The sequence below is a fragment of the Pocillopora verrucosa genome, chromosome 6 (genome assembly GCF_036669915.1).
Source record: "Pocillopora verrucosa isolate sample1 chromosome 6, ASM3666991v2, whole genome shotgun sequence".
NCBI lineage: Eukaryota > Metazoa > Cnidaria > Anthozoa > Scleractinia > Pocilloporidae > Pocillopora > Pocillopora verrucosa.
In genome coordinates, this window is record NC_089317.1 from 25,943,157 (window position 1) to 25,960,142 (window position 16,986).

Genomic DNA, 16,986 nt, shown 5'->3' on the forward strand with positions numbered 1-16,986 from the left:
TTTTTTTCATTGAAATTAAAAATGTTTGAATAGATCTCCAAACTTTGTGGGGCATGTTTCTGTTATTTCCTGCACACAATTGTATATATAAGGACAGTATCTCTCCCTTTTCGTTACTCCATGAGATCATAGCACTTTATCAGCGTTCTGTGTAGTTAAACCGAAATATAGCTTGGGCTCCGACGAACCATGGACGGAATGACACTATATAAAACCACACCTAAAGTTAAGAAGCCTGCAGTGCAGGCGTCTTATTAGAGCGAGCTAACATTATAAGCTCGCGATTGTTTACCGAACCGGCCATATTTGATTTCGAGTTAGAGTGGACGGTGGGGGTAGAGGGCAGGGAAAGGGCGAGAAGAAATGAGCAGATAACCAATCAAAATTAGTTAAATTAAAAACCGGAAGCATTGTCTTCTGACAAAAACAAACATACGTAGAGCCAATAAGTGAAATGGTGAGGCAGTTTTTTTTTCAGCCTGAAAAGAAATGGCATCGACAAAACCTCCTCCGCGGTCACAAATATGAGCTGATTTTTGCTGCACTCTAGATTTTCTGAACGAAAATCCTTGAGTATGACTGCCATTAATCTATTTGACAATTTTTTTTCCATTTGATCGTAAACGATACTTGGAAGTAACAAACAACTGCACTCGAAGGTTTACCCGCCATAATTTATTTGATGCAAACCGGAAAACTCTGGTGAAACGGTGTGGGTATTTTTTTCATCAACGAAAAAAATGGCTTCACCAAAATGTTCTCTGCTGAGGCAAATACGAGTTGATATTTGCCGCATTCTATATCCTCCAAATGACAACCCGTGAGCGTAGCTACAGTTAATCCGATCGAAGATGCTCATTCCATTATGATCTTTAACTATACGATGAAGCGAACAAACGACAACTACGCTCGAAGGTTTACCGTCATTATTTCTTTCATAAATACCAACCCTGAAATATCAGGCTTTTCCAAAAGCTAGTTGGCAACATGGTCAGTAAATCCTTTCCAGGAACCAGCATAGAAACTGCTTCTTTTTGTTCCGACATTAAATTCCGAAAGACAATTAAGTGTTTCCTCGATAGTAGAATAAAAACTAACAAGTTCACAATCAGAGTTTGCCATCTTTCTCTTTCTCCAGCAGGAGCGAAATGTCAGAATGACGCTCAAATGACACATTTGGCTTGTGATTGACAGCTGGAGCCTCACCGCACCAATCAGGAACTCCGTTCGAGGGCGAACGGATTTTTGAGAAAAATAACAACGACTTCAGGTAGACGTAATCTTCACCTTCACCTTGATTAAGTATTACTCCTTTACGGTATAATTGCCTCAAGACTTAACAATTTGATAAACTTTGCCAAAAGTAACAATAGCTTTCTCTTAAAATAAATTTTTGAGAACTGCTCTCATAATTCTGGGGTAACAGTTCCTGATTTCTGAGGGTTCCTGCTCTCAGTCATACTGGTATTCTTCAATCCTTTTTAGTTGCCGAGTCCTTGAGCGTTTGGCATTCTCAGCCGCTACTGCACGTGCGCTACTTGTGGTGAAAAAATCCCCTGGTTTGGATGCATTGCTCACCGGAGCATCAGGGAGTGGGGATGACTGTCCTTCAGCGACGACAAGGCGTACTTCATCCACTCTCTGGGAAACCGTATTCTTAATGACGGGTGTGAGTTGTAATAGGGTCAGATAACCAGTGATTTGTGCCAGTCGCATCACGGATACAGAGTCATCAGTGGTTCTCAAGTGTTCCACAGACTCTACAAACAGACGGCGCCGCATGCGTTCCGATGCCAAGGGACAGATGTTATCGATAGCTTCAGCATATTCAATATCGGTCATAAACCCAGGCCTCCTTCCTGGTTGTTGCAGCAGTTTAACTTCCATTTCTTGAAAGCGAGGTTCTCTGTACTTCAGAATGATGTACAGGAAATACTCGGACACCAGTTCTTTAGAAATCTTGTTTTCGCTGAAGGAGGTGTAGCCCATTGAGAACTGCTCAATGTCTTCCTCATTCATGAAGGGATAAACAACTTGAGCAAAAATCCTGATGTCTTTGACGGCCAACCACTCAACCAGATCGATAAACTCATTTATCAGAAGGATGTAACGAACCACAACTGGGTCCAAGCTGCCACACATCGCCTGAGCAAACAACTGAATGTTCTTGTTGCCCGAGGCAAACTTGATCACACTTGTGAAGAAATCAAACACAGCTAGAAATGTGACATCTGGAACAAGATATCGTTCGTGGAAGAAAGAGTACAGCGTATCCACAACTGAAACAATTTGTTCATCTTCCACTGCGTAATCATCCTGCCAGATAAGTGAAGAGTAAAACTGCTCAATGATGGACGATACACGATCCTGAGAAAGAGCCCTTGGTATCTGTCTTCTAATTGATGTCCTTGAGTAGTAATCATCCCAGAGGAACTTGTATGTCGTGGTCAGGTGTTGTTGTTCTTTCAAGATGGACTCTTCTCCGTAAGTTACAGTGCTGTTTGAAATCGCCGACATCGCTCGGACGCTCTCGGGAGTTTCGGTTACAAGAACAGGAGGTTTTTCCTCACGTGATATGTGCACTGTTGGCCTGATGATCTTTATGTGGGTACAGTTATGAGGCAATGAAACAACCTTGTGATCTGTAACTTTGTGAGGACAGAGTAGAGTTGTCTCACCACAACTTGCACAAAACTTGGCATCTTTAAACTCGTGATAGTTCTTTCCCTGGTTGCAGGAGTAGTACATCATTGCTGAGTACTTGCTCAGGATTCTTTCGTGTGAAATAAATGGATCTTGATTATGTGCACTGTTCATGATCTTCACAAAGTCAATCTCGTCATCGTCTTCAGGTGCATCTGGTTTCCTTTCCTTTTCTCCTTCCATGAAAAACATGCTTTTCTTTCTCTCTTTCTTTTCGTTGGTTTCTCTTTCTATCCTCTTAGCTTCCTCCTCAAGTTCGGCCAACTGATCTTCAAGACTAGACCTTTGAATCTCAATGAGCTGAAATTCGTTTTCAATATCAGCAATACTCTTTTTAAATCTTTCCTTGACTTTGTACAGCTCCTCTTCCAGTTTCACTCTCATTTCGTGTTCATCATCTGGTGTTGCACGAAAGTTACTTCCACTGCTCTTCAAGTCAACTTCTTCTGTTGGCAAAGCCTTATTCTCCTCCAAGAAGAGTTCATATTCCTCAATAACTAAATTCTGCATGGTAAGGAGTTGCTCTTCCAGAAGCTTAGCATTAGATATTTCTTGAATGAGTTGAGCTCTCCTTGTTAGAACAGCTGGTTTTTGAGGCTTATTATCGAACACTGTTGAATCATTAAATGCTTCTTCAAGGGCGTCATAACCTTCTTTAAACTTTTCAAGGAATTTGTTCCTTTCCTTAGCTTGAGTGAGATCCTCTTTAAGACCTGAAATGCGTTTTTCGTAACGGTCTTTAGCCGCTTGTTGCATCATCTGCTCATATTGGACGCTTGTTTCAAGTTTCCTCTGCTCGAGATTCTGGTTTTCCATTTCGATTTCCATGTTGTAAATCTTATCACTGCACTCTTTAAGTGATTTTTTAAGTTGCTCAATGGTTTTATTAGCCTCTTCCAATTGTTGATCTTTCTCAGCAAGTTTGTTTTCTAATGCATTAATGGCTTCTTTTAGCTGGTCTGCGTTTTTATCGCGTTCCTCAAAAACTCGATTAACAAGTACGAAATAAGGAATGCGTTGAATATAAGTCGTCTTGCTTTTCCCTTTTTTAGGTGCTGCTGTAGTGTATTCATTGCTATACACAGCTTCGTATAGTTCATCCCGAAGCATCTTCAAAACTTTCTTATAAACTCCCAACTCTGGAATTAGTTCATCATAGACATGAAAACATGTTGTCATCCGTTCTTCGGAAAGTCCTTTCTTTGGCGTATCTTCGACAAGAAGGACTTCATACCTCGTGGCAGGTGACCTAGATGATAAAGCTCTTCTTTCAAAATCCATAATATGCGTGAAATAGCTTGAAGATTCTCACAAAATACTACACTGTTAACATTGTAATCTAACCGCCATGTTTGTTTTCCTGTTGCTATAAACGAAAATTCTGGTAGTCTGGAATCTAGTGTATCGCTGACCGTCTAAAGATTATGAACGCCGGCTCATTCTTCCTCTTCGGGTCGACATCTCGGCTTCTGAGTTACTGAGTGAGTGGAGATTGAAATCTTCTTCCATCGTCGTATATTTTAAGTTATTTCCTATTTTTACGCAACTGAAACTTATTTTATATACTACTTCCATTCTCTGTCTGTTCAAGTTTAGAAAAAAATGCATATCACTTGATGTTTTGTTTCTTCGTATGTAGACTCGTATGGCTGCCTTATTTTCGAATGATGATTATTTTCCTTGACGTTAACTGTTTTGATCGGTTTATTTCAGGTAACTAGAAGATTTAAAATGTCACAACCTACACGGTAAGTTCATCTTAATGTATGCCCATGCTTATGTTTATCTAAGATTTTGAGGTAAAGCTAAGAAATGCTAAATTTTTAGATTTAGCTTTGTAGTAGATTTCGAGTATAATTTGTTACTGTCTGATTATGAGCAGAATTTTCATCGATTTCATTACTAGCTAACCGATGCTTACTACTTAAGGGTAGCATCCGTTATGTATGTTAATAACAGTTTGAAAGAATATCGCAATCACATTTTCACACAGAAAAACTAAAACAGTATTTGGACTCCTTCCCTATTTCGTGGTACAATCCTTTTTGCCAAATTGCAAAAGAATCCTATCCAGTTAAAGCCTAAAATAGCACAGACACTGGTGTCTATAAAACCTTGTGTGTGACTGTAGTGAGAATATAATGTGTTTGTAAGAATTGTTGAATACGAAAATCATTTCTTTCTACCTCTGCATTTCGGGTTTGGAGCTCTTCACTCGAAAGTGATTTTAAGGTTTTTATCACTCATAGTTGGCAGTCAATCTTAAAACTTCTTGATAAGCTCTGTGTTTTATTCTTAGTAATGAATGCTGTATTTTTTGTTTTTTGATCTGATACTTCTGGGAGCGAAAGGGTTGTGACATTAAGATGAGAAGCCTTCCTATCAGAGCACTTTTGTTTTTATATTTTAGCCTGTATACAAAAGGCATTGTCCTTGGCTACAAGAGAGGCTTGCGTAATCAGCAACCAAACACCTCCCTTCTAAGAATCGAAGGAGTAGCTGCCAAGAATGAAACAGATTTCTACCTTGGCAAACGCGTTGCCTTTATCTACCGTGCCAAAAGAAAGTCAGTAGCCAAGGGAGATAAGAAAGCCAGTAAAGTGCGAGTAATGTGGGGAAAGATCACAAGACCTCATGGAAACAGTGGTGTTGTACGAGCAAAGTTCAGGCATAACCTTCCACCTAAAGCAATGGGTGCTACTGTTAGAGTGGTAAGCTATTTTTCCAAAATAATACCTTAGATGTTTGAGATCCAATGAGTGATTCTCCCCACTGACTGCAGCACATACCTTGTAAATAACACAGGAGAATTTGGTCTTTTAAAGTAACCTCTGGAAGTTGAAAGGCTAAGGCTCTCTTCACACTCGCAATTTATTTGATAGTCATCAAACAGAGATAATTCTTTTTTCTATTTTTCTTAAATATTAAAAATTCTCACTGTGTATTAGAGTGTGTTTATGAATAAAGCTGAACAAAGTGAAAACACTCTTATCCTCAACAAGTCATTAAGATTGATCAGTTATTGAGCCTACTTAGTGGAACAGCTTCAAAACTTTGCCTGTAAAACCACAACAGATATTTCACTGGTGGCTTTTATGAAATTCATGTATACACTAGGCAAATCTATGGAAAAGTATGTGGTTTGAAAAAAAATCAAATTTATTGTAATGTGGCTTAGGTTAACTTAGTCAATCAAGGAAAATTTTGAAATTCTGAGCTGTGACGAAATATATGTTTCTGTGAAATGCTGATTTATTAATTCAGCATTCTTGATGTTTAACTACACTTGAACAGAGCTCAGAATATTTAATTCTCTTATAGCATTATAAATTTCTTGGAATTTTCTTATCAGGACTAGTCCAGGTAATGATTTGTATGACAGAGAAGTATCTGACAAATCTTATGTATTGTCTTTCTGTTCACAGATGTTGTACCCTTCAAGGATTTAAGTTGAATTCTTGTGCTCTACAGTTGTACAAATAAAATCCCTTCATAACATATTTAAGTTGTGAGTGGTTGTTGTTGTTTTGTTTATTTTTTTGCTTTTCACCACTTTGTAACCTATTGGAAAGAGAACTCTGTACTTCCTTTGAGTACTACATTGCAATGCCACTCAAACTATCAATGTATTTTGTCACCTAACAATCTGTTACCATAATAGAATAATGTCATCTGGAAATTGAATTTGTTGTATAGAAAAAGCATTTTAAAAGAAATTGTGGAATCCCTGGAGAATGGCAGTATGCAACTTATGCACTAATGTAAAGGGGCTCATCAACACCCTGTTTAATCGCCTAGAAGAAAATTTCTCTTTTAGGGGTGGGGGGTTAGGGTAATTGTCTCTTTACACCCACACAATGATAATAGTTGGAGGCAATTCACTAGGCCAAATTAGGAAAATGAGACTTGCTTGGCTCAGACAACAACCCCTTAATGAGGAAATGGTTCACAAGAAAAATAACGTATGTCAGTTCGTTTTTTCCGGTCTCTGGAAATGTGGTGAAATGTAAGATGGTATAATGGTGGTAATGCACGAATAGGATGCAATCGGAGAATATGATACATTTGTTCCCCTGTTTGAAATCTTCTCCAGTGTAAGTTATGGGCTAATACTCGTCAAGTTCCAAGAACACTGACCTTCGAATTAAGGCGAATTACAGAACTATTCTTGTGAATCAAATTCTTGGTTCGCCCTTTCCCTTGTTTTAGAGCTGAGTCATGTATCTGCCTCATTTCAAGTTGCAATTGTCTGCCTTTTCCCTTGCGATGAGAATTCTTCCGTCATAACTAAGACAACTGATGACGTATGTGACGACACAATCATAATTTGACATCATAAGCGCAAATTTCCGCGCGCAGCGCTACCAGTCGAACGGTTTCGCCAGATGATTAAGCCTTTTTGAAGAAAACATGTAGCATTTTTTTTGGCAGCGGAAACCCTTGTTGGGTTCACACAGCGATTGACAACATGATCACCAACATTTCCTTACAGAGGTGCAAGTTTTTGAAACTCTGAAACATTTCCTTCCGAGCACAGTATGTCTCGAAGATACGAATTCGCCATGCAGAAACATGGTAAAGGGCAGAGGAGAAAACCAAAAGAAAAGCTTCAGCTCAACAAACTTGATCTCCAGGCGTTACCGTTACTCAAAGACCAACGGGAATCCGAGTATGAGGCCAGCTGGAGAAAAGACCTGTTGTCACCAGAGGAAAAGGAGGAAGACCTAGCGACAGCTACTAAGAGTGAGAGTGATCTTCCGTTAACAGTGCATGCAGTGGGAATAGGAAAACAGAAGTCTAATGACTACATCGAGCAGGAGTTTAGCGGCATCACTGATAGAATATCAAAGGTAAAATATCACGAATAAAGGGTGGAGAGGGGAGGGGAGGGGAAATAAGCTTCTGACGGAACTGTGGCGCTGCGTAGGTGGGCAGAATAACAAGATAATTTGATTTTATCGACTGGGTTGGCAGTGTAAATTGTCCGCCGTAAAGAGTTTCTAAAGCTGATCATCCCAGCATTAGCCCTTCGTCAGAGCGAGAGACATGTATTTGATTCGTAGGTTAAGAAGCTGTAGGCAAAAGTTCCCCTGGGGAGGGAGAGTAAAAACTGTGGGATGATAGATGTAGAGATTTTTGAGACTACACTTTGAATGATAGGCCAAGCTCACATTTGATTTAGCCTCAGTAAATACCATTATCCTTGTTTGATAAGTAAACTGTTAGATGTTTTAAAAAAATAATTTTCTGATTAATTATACCGCTTAAAAAGTATGGTGACGATTTTCTTGTCGTTTAATCCTTTAAGAGTTACTCGATAAGATGATCAAAATATTTTTAAAAAACATTCTTAGACGAGTCAGCACTTGTAGTTACGACCGCGTGATCTCCTGGAGGTCGCTTTCTAGAAAATAGACGTCATATGTTCGATTCAGACAAATTTTAATGTTTGAGAATTGGTTTTTTATCTTTCAGTTGCTAACGGAATACGAATCCATGTACGATGACAAAGATCCAAAGGTAAAGCCTATGAAACAAGAAACGTTTCGCCTTACACCCTAACATCAGTATCCATATCTTTCATACTCTTCTCTATATTTCTCCTTTGGGACTGACTCGGACAATTTGTTTAACAATTTTCGACCATTTCCGATATTCTCACGATCTTAATGAATGATTCAGGAGTATTGCTTTAAAGAGTAATAAGATGCTGATAACTCTTGGAACTTGAACGGTTAAGTTTGATTAGAGTAAGCCGCGTGCATAAAATTGTAAACTAGGTTATCAGGAAGCATTTCTCATTATAACCTAAGGAATTACAAATCTGAAAGGTCTCGTAAGGAATGGGAAGGCTCTGAGCTTGGCACAAGTGTTATAAACAACAAGAAGCACAGGATACCCAGCATCGCCTTAACCAAAGATACGCCTAGCGTCATCCTGTAATCTTTAACAACTTTATAAAAGTCAAAGAAAGTCGAGTTTTTTTAAGTTAAATTTTTAGCTTTCTTTTTTTCACTTTGTTACTCATGTGTGTGTGTCCGCTAATGGTAGCCTCAAGGAGGTTTGATCGCAAGCAGTGTGTCATCTTTTTGTCTCCTCAGGGATATAGCGCCATGCAGGAGCATCTCAGCGGCCAAGTATTGCACCCTTCTCTTTGCTCTTGTTAAAATTATCTTTCGTTCTTCATGTCATAAATTATCTGCCAGGATCGCGTTTTCAACGGGCTATCACCAATAGAACGGAAATAAACTGATCCATTAGACGTAGAATGTAGAGGTGATAGCACTCCCTGATTCCATTCCACAACATCGCCTGAGAAACAAATATTAATATTTCAAAAAAATTCATCTGAAATTGAATTTGTCTGATCCTCACAATGACGAGAAAAACTACCACACTGAAGTATCTAAGAATCTAAAACGCATCCAATTTCAAAACGCTGATTTGACACATTTTTTTTTATTAAGATTGCCATGGAAAGTTTGTTAAGTGATTACAAAACTTTGTGTGACGAAAGAGAAGAGGTAAGTTCACCAAAAAACTGAGTAAAGATAATCTACAGTTTAATTGTGGTTTAACATCCGCTGCGTGTTATTCAACCGTAAGCTCGCCTGCTTACGTAGCAGATTCACGCACATTGATATTCATAATTCTTAGTACTGATAAAGCTCACAAAATTTGGAGCACAATTTTCTAGAACTGTTTCAACGTTACTTGGATAGTCAATGCGTGCAAAAAGGAGAGAGACAAAACAATTCTAACATGACGGTTCATCTTAGCATTTTTTCTCCCCGCGTTTCCCCGCAAGCCACCTAATGTCACAAATCAAGGAAACTTTCTTTGGTGGATATATTTAACCTCTAACGACAACGATCATCGACAGTAGAAGCTAATTTTGCTTTATTCATTGCAGTTACTAAATTCCCTTCAAGATGTAAGTATTATCCTTTTGTTCTCGTCCTGTTGCACTGCTTTTTATGGCTGCGTAAACATCCTACCCGAAGCTGCAGGCGGCACACCGATGTTATGGTCTACATCGGGAATTTTTTACGGCATTTTAACTTGCCATTACGGAAGGCAATTTACTTGTCGTGTGAAGCGGTGTTGACTTACTTTTTATTCTCGGCTCATTTTTCTACAGTCGCTTGAATTTGACGAGGAAGAAATCTTAAATGAGGTAACTTTTAGGTTTTGTTTGTTTAGTGTTCACTTGTATTTCTTACTCTCCATGACTGAGTCACGATCCAACGGAACAATACCCGGAAATATGTGACTTGGATTGGAGGATGTTGCTTGTGATTCGGTTATTGTAGTAAATGTTATGTGTATCTTTGTTACAGCTGGAGGCGATGAGCAAAAAAGATCAAACAATAGACATGGAGGGCACACAGCGAGCAATTCAGTATGTGAACTGTAAACTATTTTCCTCGCGAACAGCGAAGAGGTGGAGAGGGAATGTGTGGCTGGTGCTAGTGGCAGAACCTTATATATGGATGTCTGAAATGTTCTAAACCCTCCCCTCCCCCAGAAAAGTAAACACGAAGAAATAAACTTTATTTGAATTACGAGTAAAAACTGCAGCCACCTAGGCCCCCTCATTGCTCCGCCGTTCTTTATGCTAATCCCAGTATAAGATTCTGCAGTCTGTTTTAACCCAGTTGCTAAGTTACACGTTAATTCATGCTCTCATGTTGTTTATCCTCTTTTTGTTTTACAGGGAAACGTTCCAAACTGTAAAAGACACTACCACCAAATTGGAGAAACTCAACAAAAGGATGATTGATGAATCGAAAAAAGGAGAAGCTACTAGGGCCTTAGAGGAGTATGTTTGGCTCCATATCTGCACCATAAGCTCTAAATAAGTATTTCGCCGGCTCTCTATGCTAAGTTTGTTTTCTCAAGGTGTAGATACTATGGTCTCCTCTTCTGGAACAAATTTTCCCTTCTTCAACTCACCTAACGCCCTCTCAGTCCAACCAAACGTTCTTATTATTTTCATTCCGTTATTATATTACCTTATCAGATGTACCATTTGTTTGTCAATAATCATCTGGGGAAAAAAATCAGGCCTAAAAAATTCAGAATTCGAACCCAGGCCTCTCAGATGCTAGTTGGAAGTTACTACCAACTAAGCAAGGAATTCACACAATAGTAATGAGTCGAATCTTGGATGATTCTTTGTTCAAGGATGTCTGAATGTTGTCCTACTGCCTTGTTGAAGGCCTCATTCGAACTGCAATATTGTTAATCAAATTTCTATCAAATATAGACATATGTGTGTCTTAATACATTATTTCGTTTTTGTTCATAACTCTCCAACAATCGGAGGGTCGCTTTTCACGTGAAGCTAAAATCATGATCATCCTAGGAGTGAGTTTCTCTTTTTTCCAGAGAAAAGAGACAGTTGGAACGGGAGCTGCAGATTCACAAAAGGATGGCCACGCAACAAAGGAAGGAACTTTTCTCAAGTAATTAGGACTCAAAAATTTCATTTGTGGCAAAAATAATTCCGAGGCAAAAGCCTCCATCTTTCCTGGTCAATGTTCGAGGGTAGATAACACTGTAGCTAGATTTTCTCTGGCGAGAGTTTTCACGAAAGGCAAATTTTCGTTTATTAGTACTTCAAAAAAGGTCGCTCTTTATATAATAATAAATTTATTATACTGATTCAGTCAGAAATTTTCCCGAATGTCTTCGAGATGACCTTAGTAGGGGAAATGTCAACGATCTCCCAAAGTCAGTCCTCCTTCAGATCCTCCGAAGATAGCTTAAACCATAAGTTCTGGATTCCTCAGTGTAACCTTTACAGTGGATAAACTTTCTGTGTAGTAATCAGCCATCCATGAATCTATGAGAGCTGGTATTTTGCCTTGCGAAGTCACAGGGTATCGGGGTTTCGTAATGGTGTTTCTTTTATTATTTCAGGAAGGCAAAGCGTTCGAAATGAGACACAACAATGGAAACTTGTGGCTGGTGAAATGGTTGAAATACTACACATGGTGCGAAACGATGGGAAGTTAGGTAAAACTGAGGGGAACTGACCCCTTTTGTTCACTTTTTTCTATCACAATCTTCAGATATTTGAAGGATAACAAACACACTTGCCTCCATTTGACGGGAAAGCATGCTCGTATAGTTGTCTTCATACATTGTCTGTTCCTCGAAGCTCACAGTTTTCGTGTGTGTTCGCAGCTCGGATCAGATAATGTCCTCAGCAAATATCCGTGCATACTTTCTGGCCAAATGGCTATTGTTTGTATATTACCATAATTATCACCACTCATTTTTTTATCATTATTATTATTATTATTATTACTATTCTTAGTGTTATTATTTTTATTGTTACCATTTTTATTAATTTTATTACTACATTGAGACTGTAGACCTCAATGATTATCCTGCTTCATTTTTTCATAGATAAGGAATCCTTAGAAAAGGAACTTCAAAAAATCGTGGCGACTCTTAACGATCAAAATGAGTACATCGAGAAGTAAGTATTTACACAGGGAAGCCAAGCTCGTGGAGCAGGACTTATGGTCACTACTGTGGCTTATGCTTTGTCAGTTCAAGAATGTCCGACTGATACTTCGTAGTGTCACCTATAGCGGTATCAAAATGCCTCAAGAAAAATGAACTAAATCTAATCTTGACAATACAAGCGCAATTTGGTAGCAACTTAGGGAAGAATCAGCACTTCAGCCAAGTGAGCCGCACCGACGGAGCTAATCGTGGTTCCCGTTGCATGAAGGGACTGGGAGTATTTTTACTTCCCCTACGATGAGATGGCGGGATGGTAGTTCATCTCAGGTTTCCCTTCATTCCCCCCCCCCCCCCCCAGAAGTATTTTTTTGTTTCAGGTTTCCCTTACAATTCGCCTGTATAATTAGACTCCTAGGTGGAGGGACACAAACAGGGCAAAGTGTCTCGCCCAAGACCACCGCGAAAACCGCGATCTAGAATTTCAGATTGTGGTTCCTCTCCGCGCTGAAAGAGAAACACGTACAACATTTCAGTTTGATTTAGATCTTCACTTTCAGTTAATCTATGACCGTCTTTTAATTCCAGCTTGAAAAAAGACATCAGCAAACACGAAAAAGTAAGTACGAAAACAAGTTGAATCAAATGAAATCTCTCAACGTTTTAGGAATTCTCTTAGATTTTTGCCATAAGAAAAAAATTGTTTGCAAAACAGTTATGTAAGAGACATCTTTCTAAGAGCAGGAACATCTGCAATTTTCCCAATACAACGAATACATTTAAACGTGTATTCGGCTACCTTATCAATTATTATTTATTCATTAACCTGTTTATGCAGAGCCAGAAGAACCTCGAAAAAGATAAAACTCGTATATACAATGACAAGATTTCAGTTGAGGGCCAACTGGAAAAGAAGCAGATTGAACTGAAGCAGTGTAAACAGGTTGGCAATGTTCTTATTAATAAATTTAGCCTCCGCCCTTCATGCTGATTACCCATACCCGACCCCATACCCGAGAATTGGTGTACGCATGCGTAATGCCACTCAAACTTTGTTTTATCGGAAATATTCTGCTCATGCGTAATTATGTTTACGATCGCACACGCATGTGAGGGAGCAAATCGCTTCCCTTGGCTTCAAGAGGGTGATTCCTAAAAATAATTTTGAACAAAAAAAAAAACAGGCAAAGGAAAATCAACACAATTATTGACCTGTCTGTGTTTCTGTTCATATTGCAGCATCTTCGCAGATTTCTCGCCGAAAAAAAAGACAATATTAAAATCAGTGAAGCAGTAATTGACCAGACCGAGGAAACAGAGGAGGTGAGAATCCTGTACCATAATCTGTGGATACAAGACAAATGTTTAAAATTAAAAGTTTTTTGAGTGGCTCTCCGATAAGTAGCACTCGCTTACGCTTGGTCCGTCGCCCACGTAAAGAGTAAATTGCTCATTTCCTGCAAGATGATTGGTTCATTTTGTCTAAGAGATCTAGACATCGATGACATTAATGGCAACCGATAGATTAAAATTTTTTTCATGTAATTTTCTGCCAATGATGGTTTCATTGCGTGAAGAACGCTTTTTTGCTCATTTTTCCGGCCTTAATCATTTTTTTGTGGCCACGGCATAAAAATAGATTAAGATTTGTTTAAATATGTCAATCAGCTGGAGGAAAACTGCGCACCAGTCGCTATATCTTAAATTTTGCGTTTGTTTGTGTGGAAAACTTTTCATTTGTATCAAGAAAAGTTCCGAGAAGTCAAAAACTGATTCCTTGGAAAAGATGAATATGGCCTTGATTTTTTAAATCAGATCATTTTTTTTTTCTCCACTTGCTTCCTTTGCAGACGAAATCCATTACAGGTTCAAGCGAGGATTTTGCCTCGACTGATATACTGCAGGCTCAAGTGAGAGACGCGCGGAATGTGGCGCAGAAACTTGAAAAGGCGAGTGCCGAGATTTCAGCTTTCCTCAAAACTGGGATTCGGGGAAGTGAAATGTTTAAATATATCTCATTATCACAATGTTTTTAATTCTTCGTTACAGGAAAACAAAGAACTGCAAAGAAAGTTGGAATCTTTAGATGGTAACAGAAAGGTCTGAAGAACTCTTTTTGTATGATGATTGAAACTAATTTTTATGTTTGATAACTATGGTCATAGGCAATGAAAATATGAAATTGAACTCAGTGATCGATGACAGAAATTTCTGGTTTTGTTAATTTTAAAAGCCGTTTAAAGAAACTGATCCATCGAGTGAGGTCGAAGACATTCAGACTGAACCTTCTGCTGCGGAGTGTCCCAACTGCTCCTCTTACAGAGACCAGTTGACCAGTCAGTTACAACAGATAACGGAGAAGGAACAAGAAATCACGCGCACTAAACAAGAGTTGAATAAATTAAGATCGCAGCCGCGTACTTCTAAGAAAAAGGTATCTATAACAAATAAATCCTTGGAAATTTGTAAGACCTCAAATTATACTGCTTATGCCATGTAATGAGTTTTCAACATGTCTCGTGTAGATAGCAAACTTGGTCCATTGTTTTTTAAGGACAATACCACCTCTGCAAAATCTGAATTGACGACTTCTAAGGAAGAGGTATCTATAACAATAAATCCTTGGAAATTTGTAAGATCTTAACTTATACTGCATGTGCCGTGTAATAAGTTTCAGCATGTCTCGTGTAGATAGCAAACTTGGTCCATTGTTTTTTAAGGACAATACCACCTCTACAAAATCTGAATTGACGCCGGCTGAAGCGCAGGCAAAAATACGGTCTAAAAAGACATCAACCACAAAAGGTATTCAACTTTTGTCACTTATAATATATACGACTGTAATACCGCTAACATATCTGCAAGCTGCGGGCGAACTGAAAGCAAATACACGGAATTTGAAAACTTTTCCCGCGTTCATGAAATATTGCTTATGTGAGCAAAGTATGCGCACCAGTGATTTGCTGCTGTGCACTGCACTTTGTTGATAATGTCCAAAGCCCTCACAATGCTCATTTCTCTTTTAAAAAAACAGCCGTGAATCCAACCCAGATCTCATCCGAAAACGATACAGGGTCTAGTATGGAAGAAATAGAGGAGGATCAATCAGAGCCGGGCGGACAGAAAAAAAACAAGACGGCTAGAAGGAGCAAAAAGTCAAGGAAACGGAAAGAGGAAGAAGAGGAACTGCCACTCGACGATGAAGAAGGGGATAAAAGTATCGAGGAAGAGGATGATAATGCTGCCAAACCAAGAAAGGCGGCCGACTTAAAAAGAGAGGAGGAGAGGATAGAAGTGAAATCAAGAGGACGTAACTCAGTTTTGGGTGAATGTAGGGAGGAAAAGGCTCCTTACGTGACCGTAAGAGAGGCAAAAGTGGTCACGCTCGCTAATAAAGTAAGTACTGCATGCATAATATAATAAGATTATATTGTTGGCTTTTGCACTAATATCGAAGGAATTGTCTTTTAAGGGGACTCAGACCAGTCAGTATGACCGCAAGCTGTATGAGGGCATAAGTCAGCGGCAATCTATTTCACGACCGCCACCGCCGCAAGATGGTAAATCGCTGGCTGAGGCTATCGTGGCGGTAAAACCGACTAATGTCGTCGAGCAAGAAACGACCTCTGCTGTGACATTTATACAGGACGAGGTAAGATGAAGGTCTGGAACCAGTCATCGATTATTTGGTAAAAAAAATCTTAGGATACCACCTGATCCCATCTCGATACCAGGTCAGGCGTCATGAAAATATATCGATGAGAAAACCACTGCTACTGCGTCAGACCTGAGACTAACAGTTTGCAATTTGTATATTTTCATGAGCACCACACGTAAGTCATAATAACTGCCTTGGAGGGAACAAATGACTGTCTTCGCTAGTTCACAAGGAGCAATTCATCCGAACTGTTTTTATGCTTTCTTTGTTGAACAGGTAGACCGACTTTGTGATGAAATATCTGGATTTGTCGAATACGGATATGATCTTGTTGAGCAAGGAGGTATTTTTTGTGGTTTTTGTTGTTATTGTTGTTTTTTTTTTTTTAAAGTTTTTCTCAAAAGACGAGGTTTGTCAGAATAATAATTTCTCATTTATTTCGATCAACAGCGAAGACCTTGCGAACAGTGACCGAGAAACACCTTGGTGAAAAAGCAATGGAAATATTGGAGTCCATTGATGCTGAAAATATTCCGGTAATTTGACACACTCTTTCCCAGGACTCTTTTTCCAAGCTATCCGATGAAAGCCATGGAAACTAGACCAGGAAGTACAGACGTGAAATAATAAACTTGGTGTCAGTATGAAACCTTCATCATGTTTTCCGGGTCAATCAGCCCATTCTGTTATTTTTTGTTTTGTTTTGGCTTTTTTTTTTAATCTTAATCTTTTGTAGTCAAACCAATCGTTTTTTCAGGGAGGGGTAAAATGAGAACACAGAAAGGGAAACTAAGATGGTTGGTCTTTTTACAATTTGTAGAGATGCCATCCCTGATTACTGTGTTCCTTGTTTTTATTGTCAGATTGATAAAGCTAGAGTAATCAGGGCTCTTGCGTCAACTGAGCAAGGTAGACTGAACAGGCTTGGAAACAAAAGAAGGCGTTCCTCATTACAATTGAAGCGAGGCGGAACCATTTCAAGGTCGTCTAAACATCAAATATCGAATGGCGAAAGACTGGAAAGGAGAGAGAAAGTATCAGCGCTGAAGTGGACAGCACTCATCCTGAGGTGGTGTCCTCTGAGCAAACAATGAAGAAGGTAGAAGAGCCTGATGGCGTGACAGGAGAGAGAGACATAGCAGTCACGT

General features: G+C 39.1%; 3 protein-coding genes across 3 annotated transcripts; 2 read left to right on the forward strand and 1 right to left on the reverse strand.

Moving 5' to 3' along the window:
* Positions 1–673: 673 nt before the first annotated feature.
* LOC131785168 (uncharacterized) lies at positions 674–4,058 on the reverse strand. Its single transcript, XM_059102045.2, has one exon. The coding sequence runs from the start codon at positions 3,982–3,984 to the stop codon at positions 1,453–1,455; it is 2,532 nt and encodes an 843-aa protein (XP_058958028.2). The 5' UTR covers positions 3,985–4,058; the 3' UTR covers positions 674–1,452.
* Positions 4,059–4,081: 23 nt separating this feature from the next.
* On the forward strand, positions 4,082–6,203 carry LOC131785263 (large ribosomal subunit protein eL33). The gene is made up of 4 exons (XM_059102145.1): positions 4,082–4,184; positions 4,417–4,451; positions 5,114–5,414; positions 6,129–6,203. The coding sequence occupies exons 2-4, from the start codon at positions 4,435–4,437 to the stop codon at positions 6,150–6,152; spliced, it is 342 nt and encodes a 113-aa protein (XP_058958128.1). The 5' UTR covers positions 4,082–4,184; positions 4,417–4,434; the 3' UTR covers positions 6,153–6,203.
* A 1,038-nt stretch (positions 6,204–7,241) lies between these two features.
* Positions 7,242–16,932, forward strand: LOC131773813 (interaptin-like). The gene is made up of 23 exons (XM_066169010.1): positions 7,242–7,553; positions 8,179–8,223; positions 8,805–8,840; positions 9,171–9,227; positions 9,617–9,637; positions 9,845–9,880; positions 10,044–10,105; positions 10,421–10,525; positions 11,095–11,171; positions 11,629–11,724; positions 12,121–12,193; positions 12,769–12,799; positions 13,019–13,123; positions 13,420–13,503; positions 14,031–14,129; positions 14,230–14,280; positions 14,414–14,614; positions 14,901–14,985; positions 15,215–15,576; positions 15,653–15,832; positions 16,115–16,181; positions 16,289–16,374; positions 16,702–16,932. Exons 1-23 carry the CDS (start codon positions 7,242–7,244, stop codon positions 16,930–16,932), a joined length of 2,502 nt encoding a protein of 833 aa, XP_066025107.1.
* Positions 16,933–16,986: the final 54 nt, after the last annotated feature.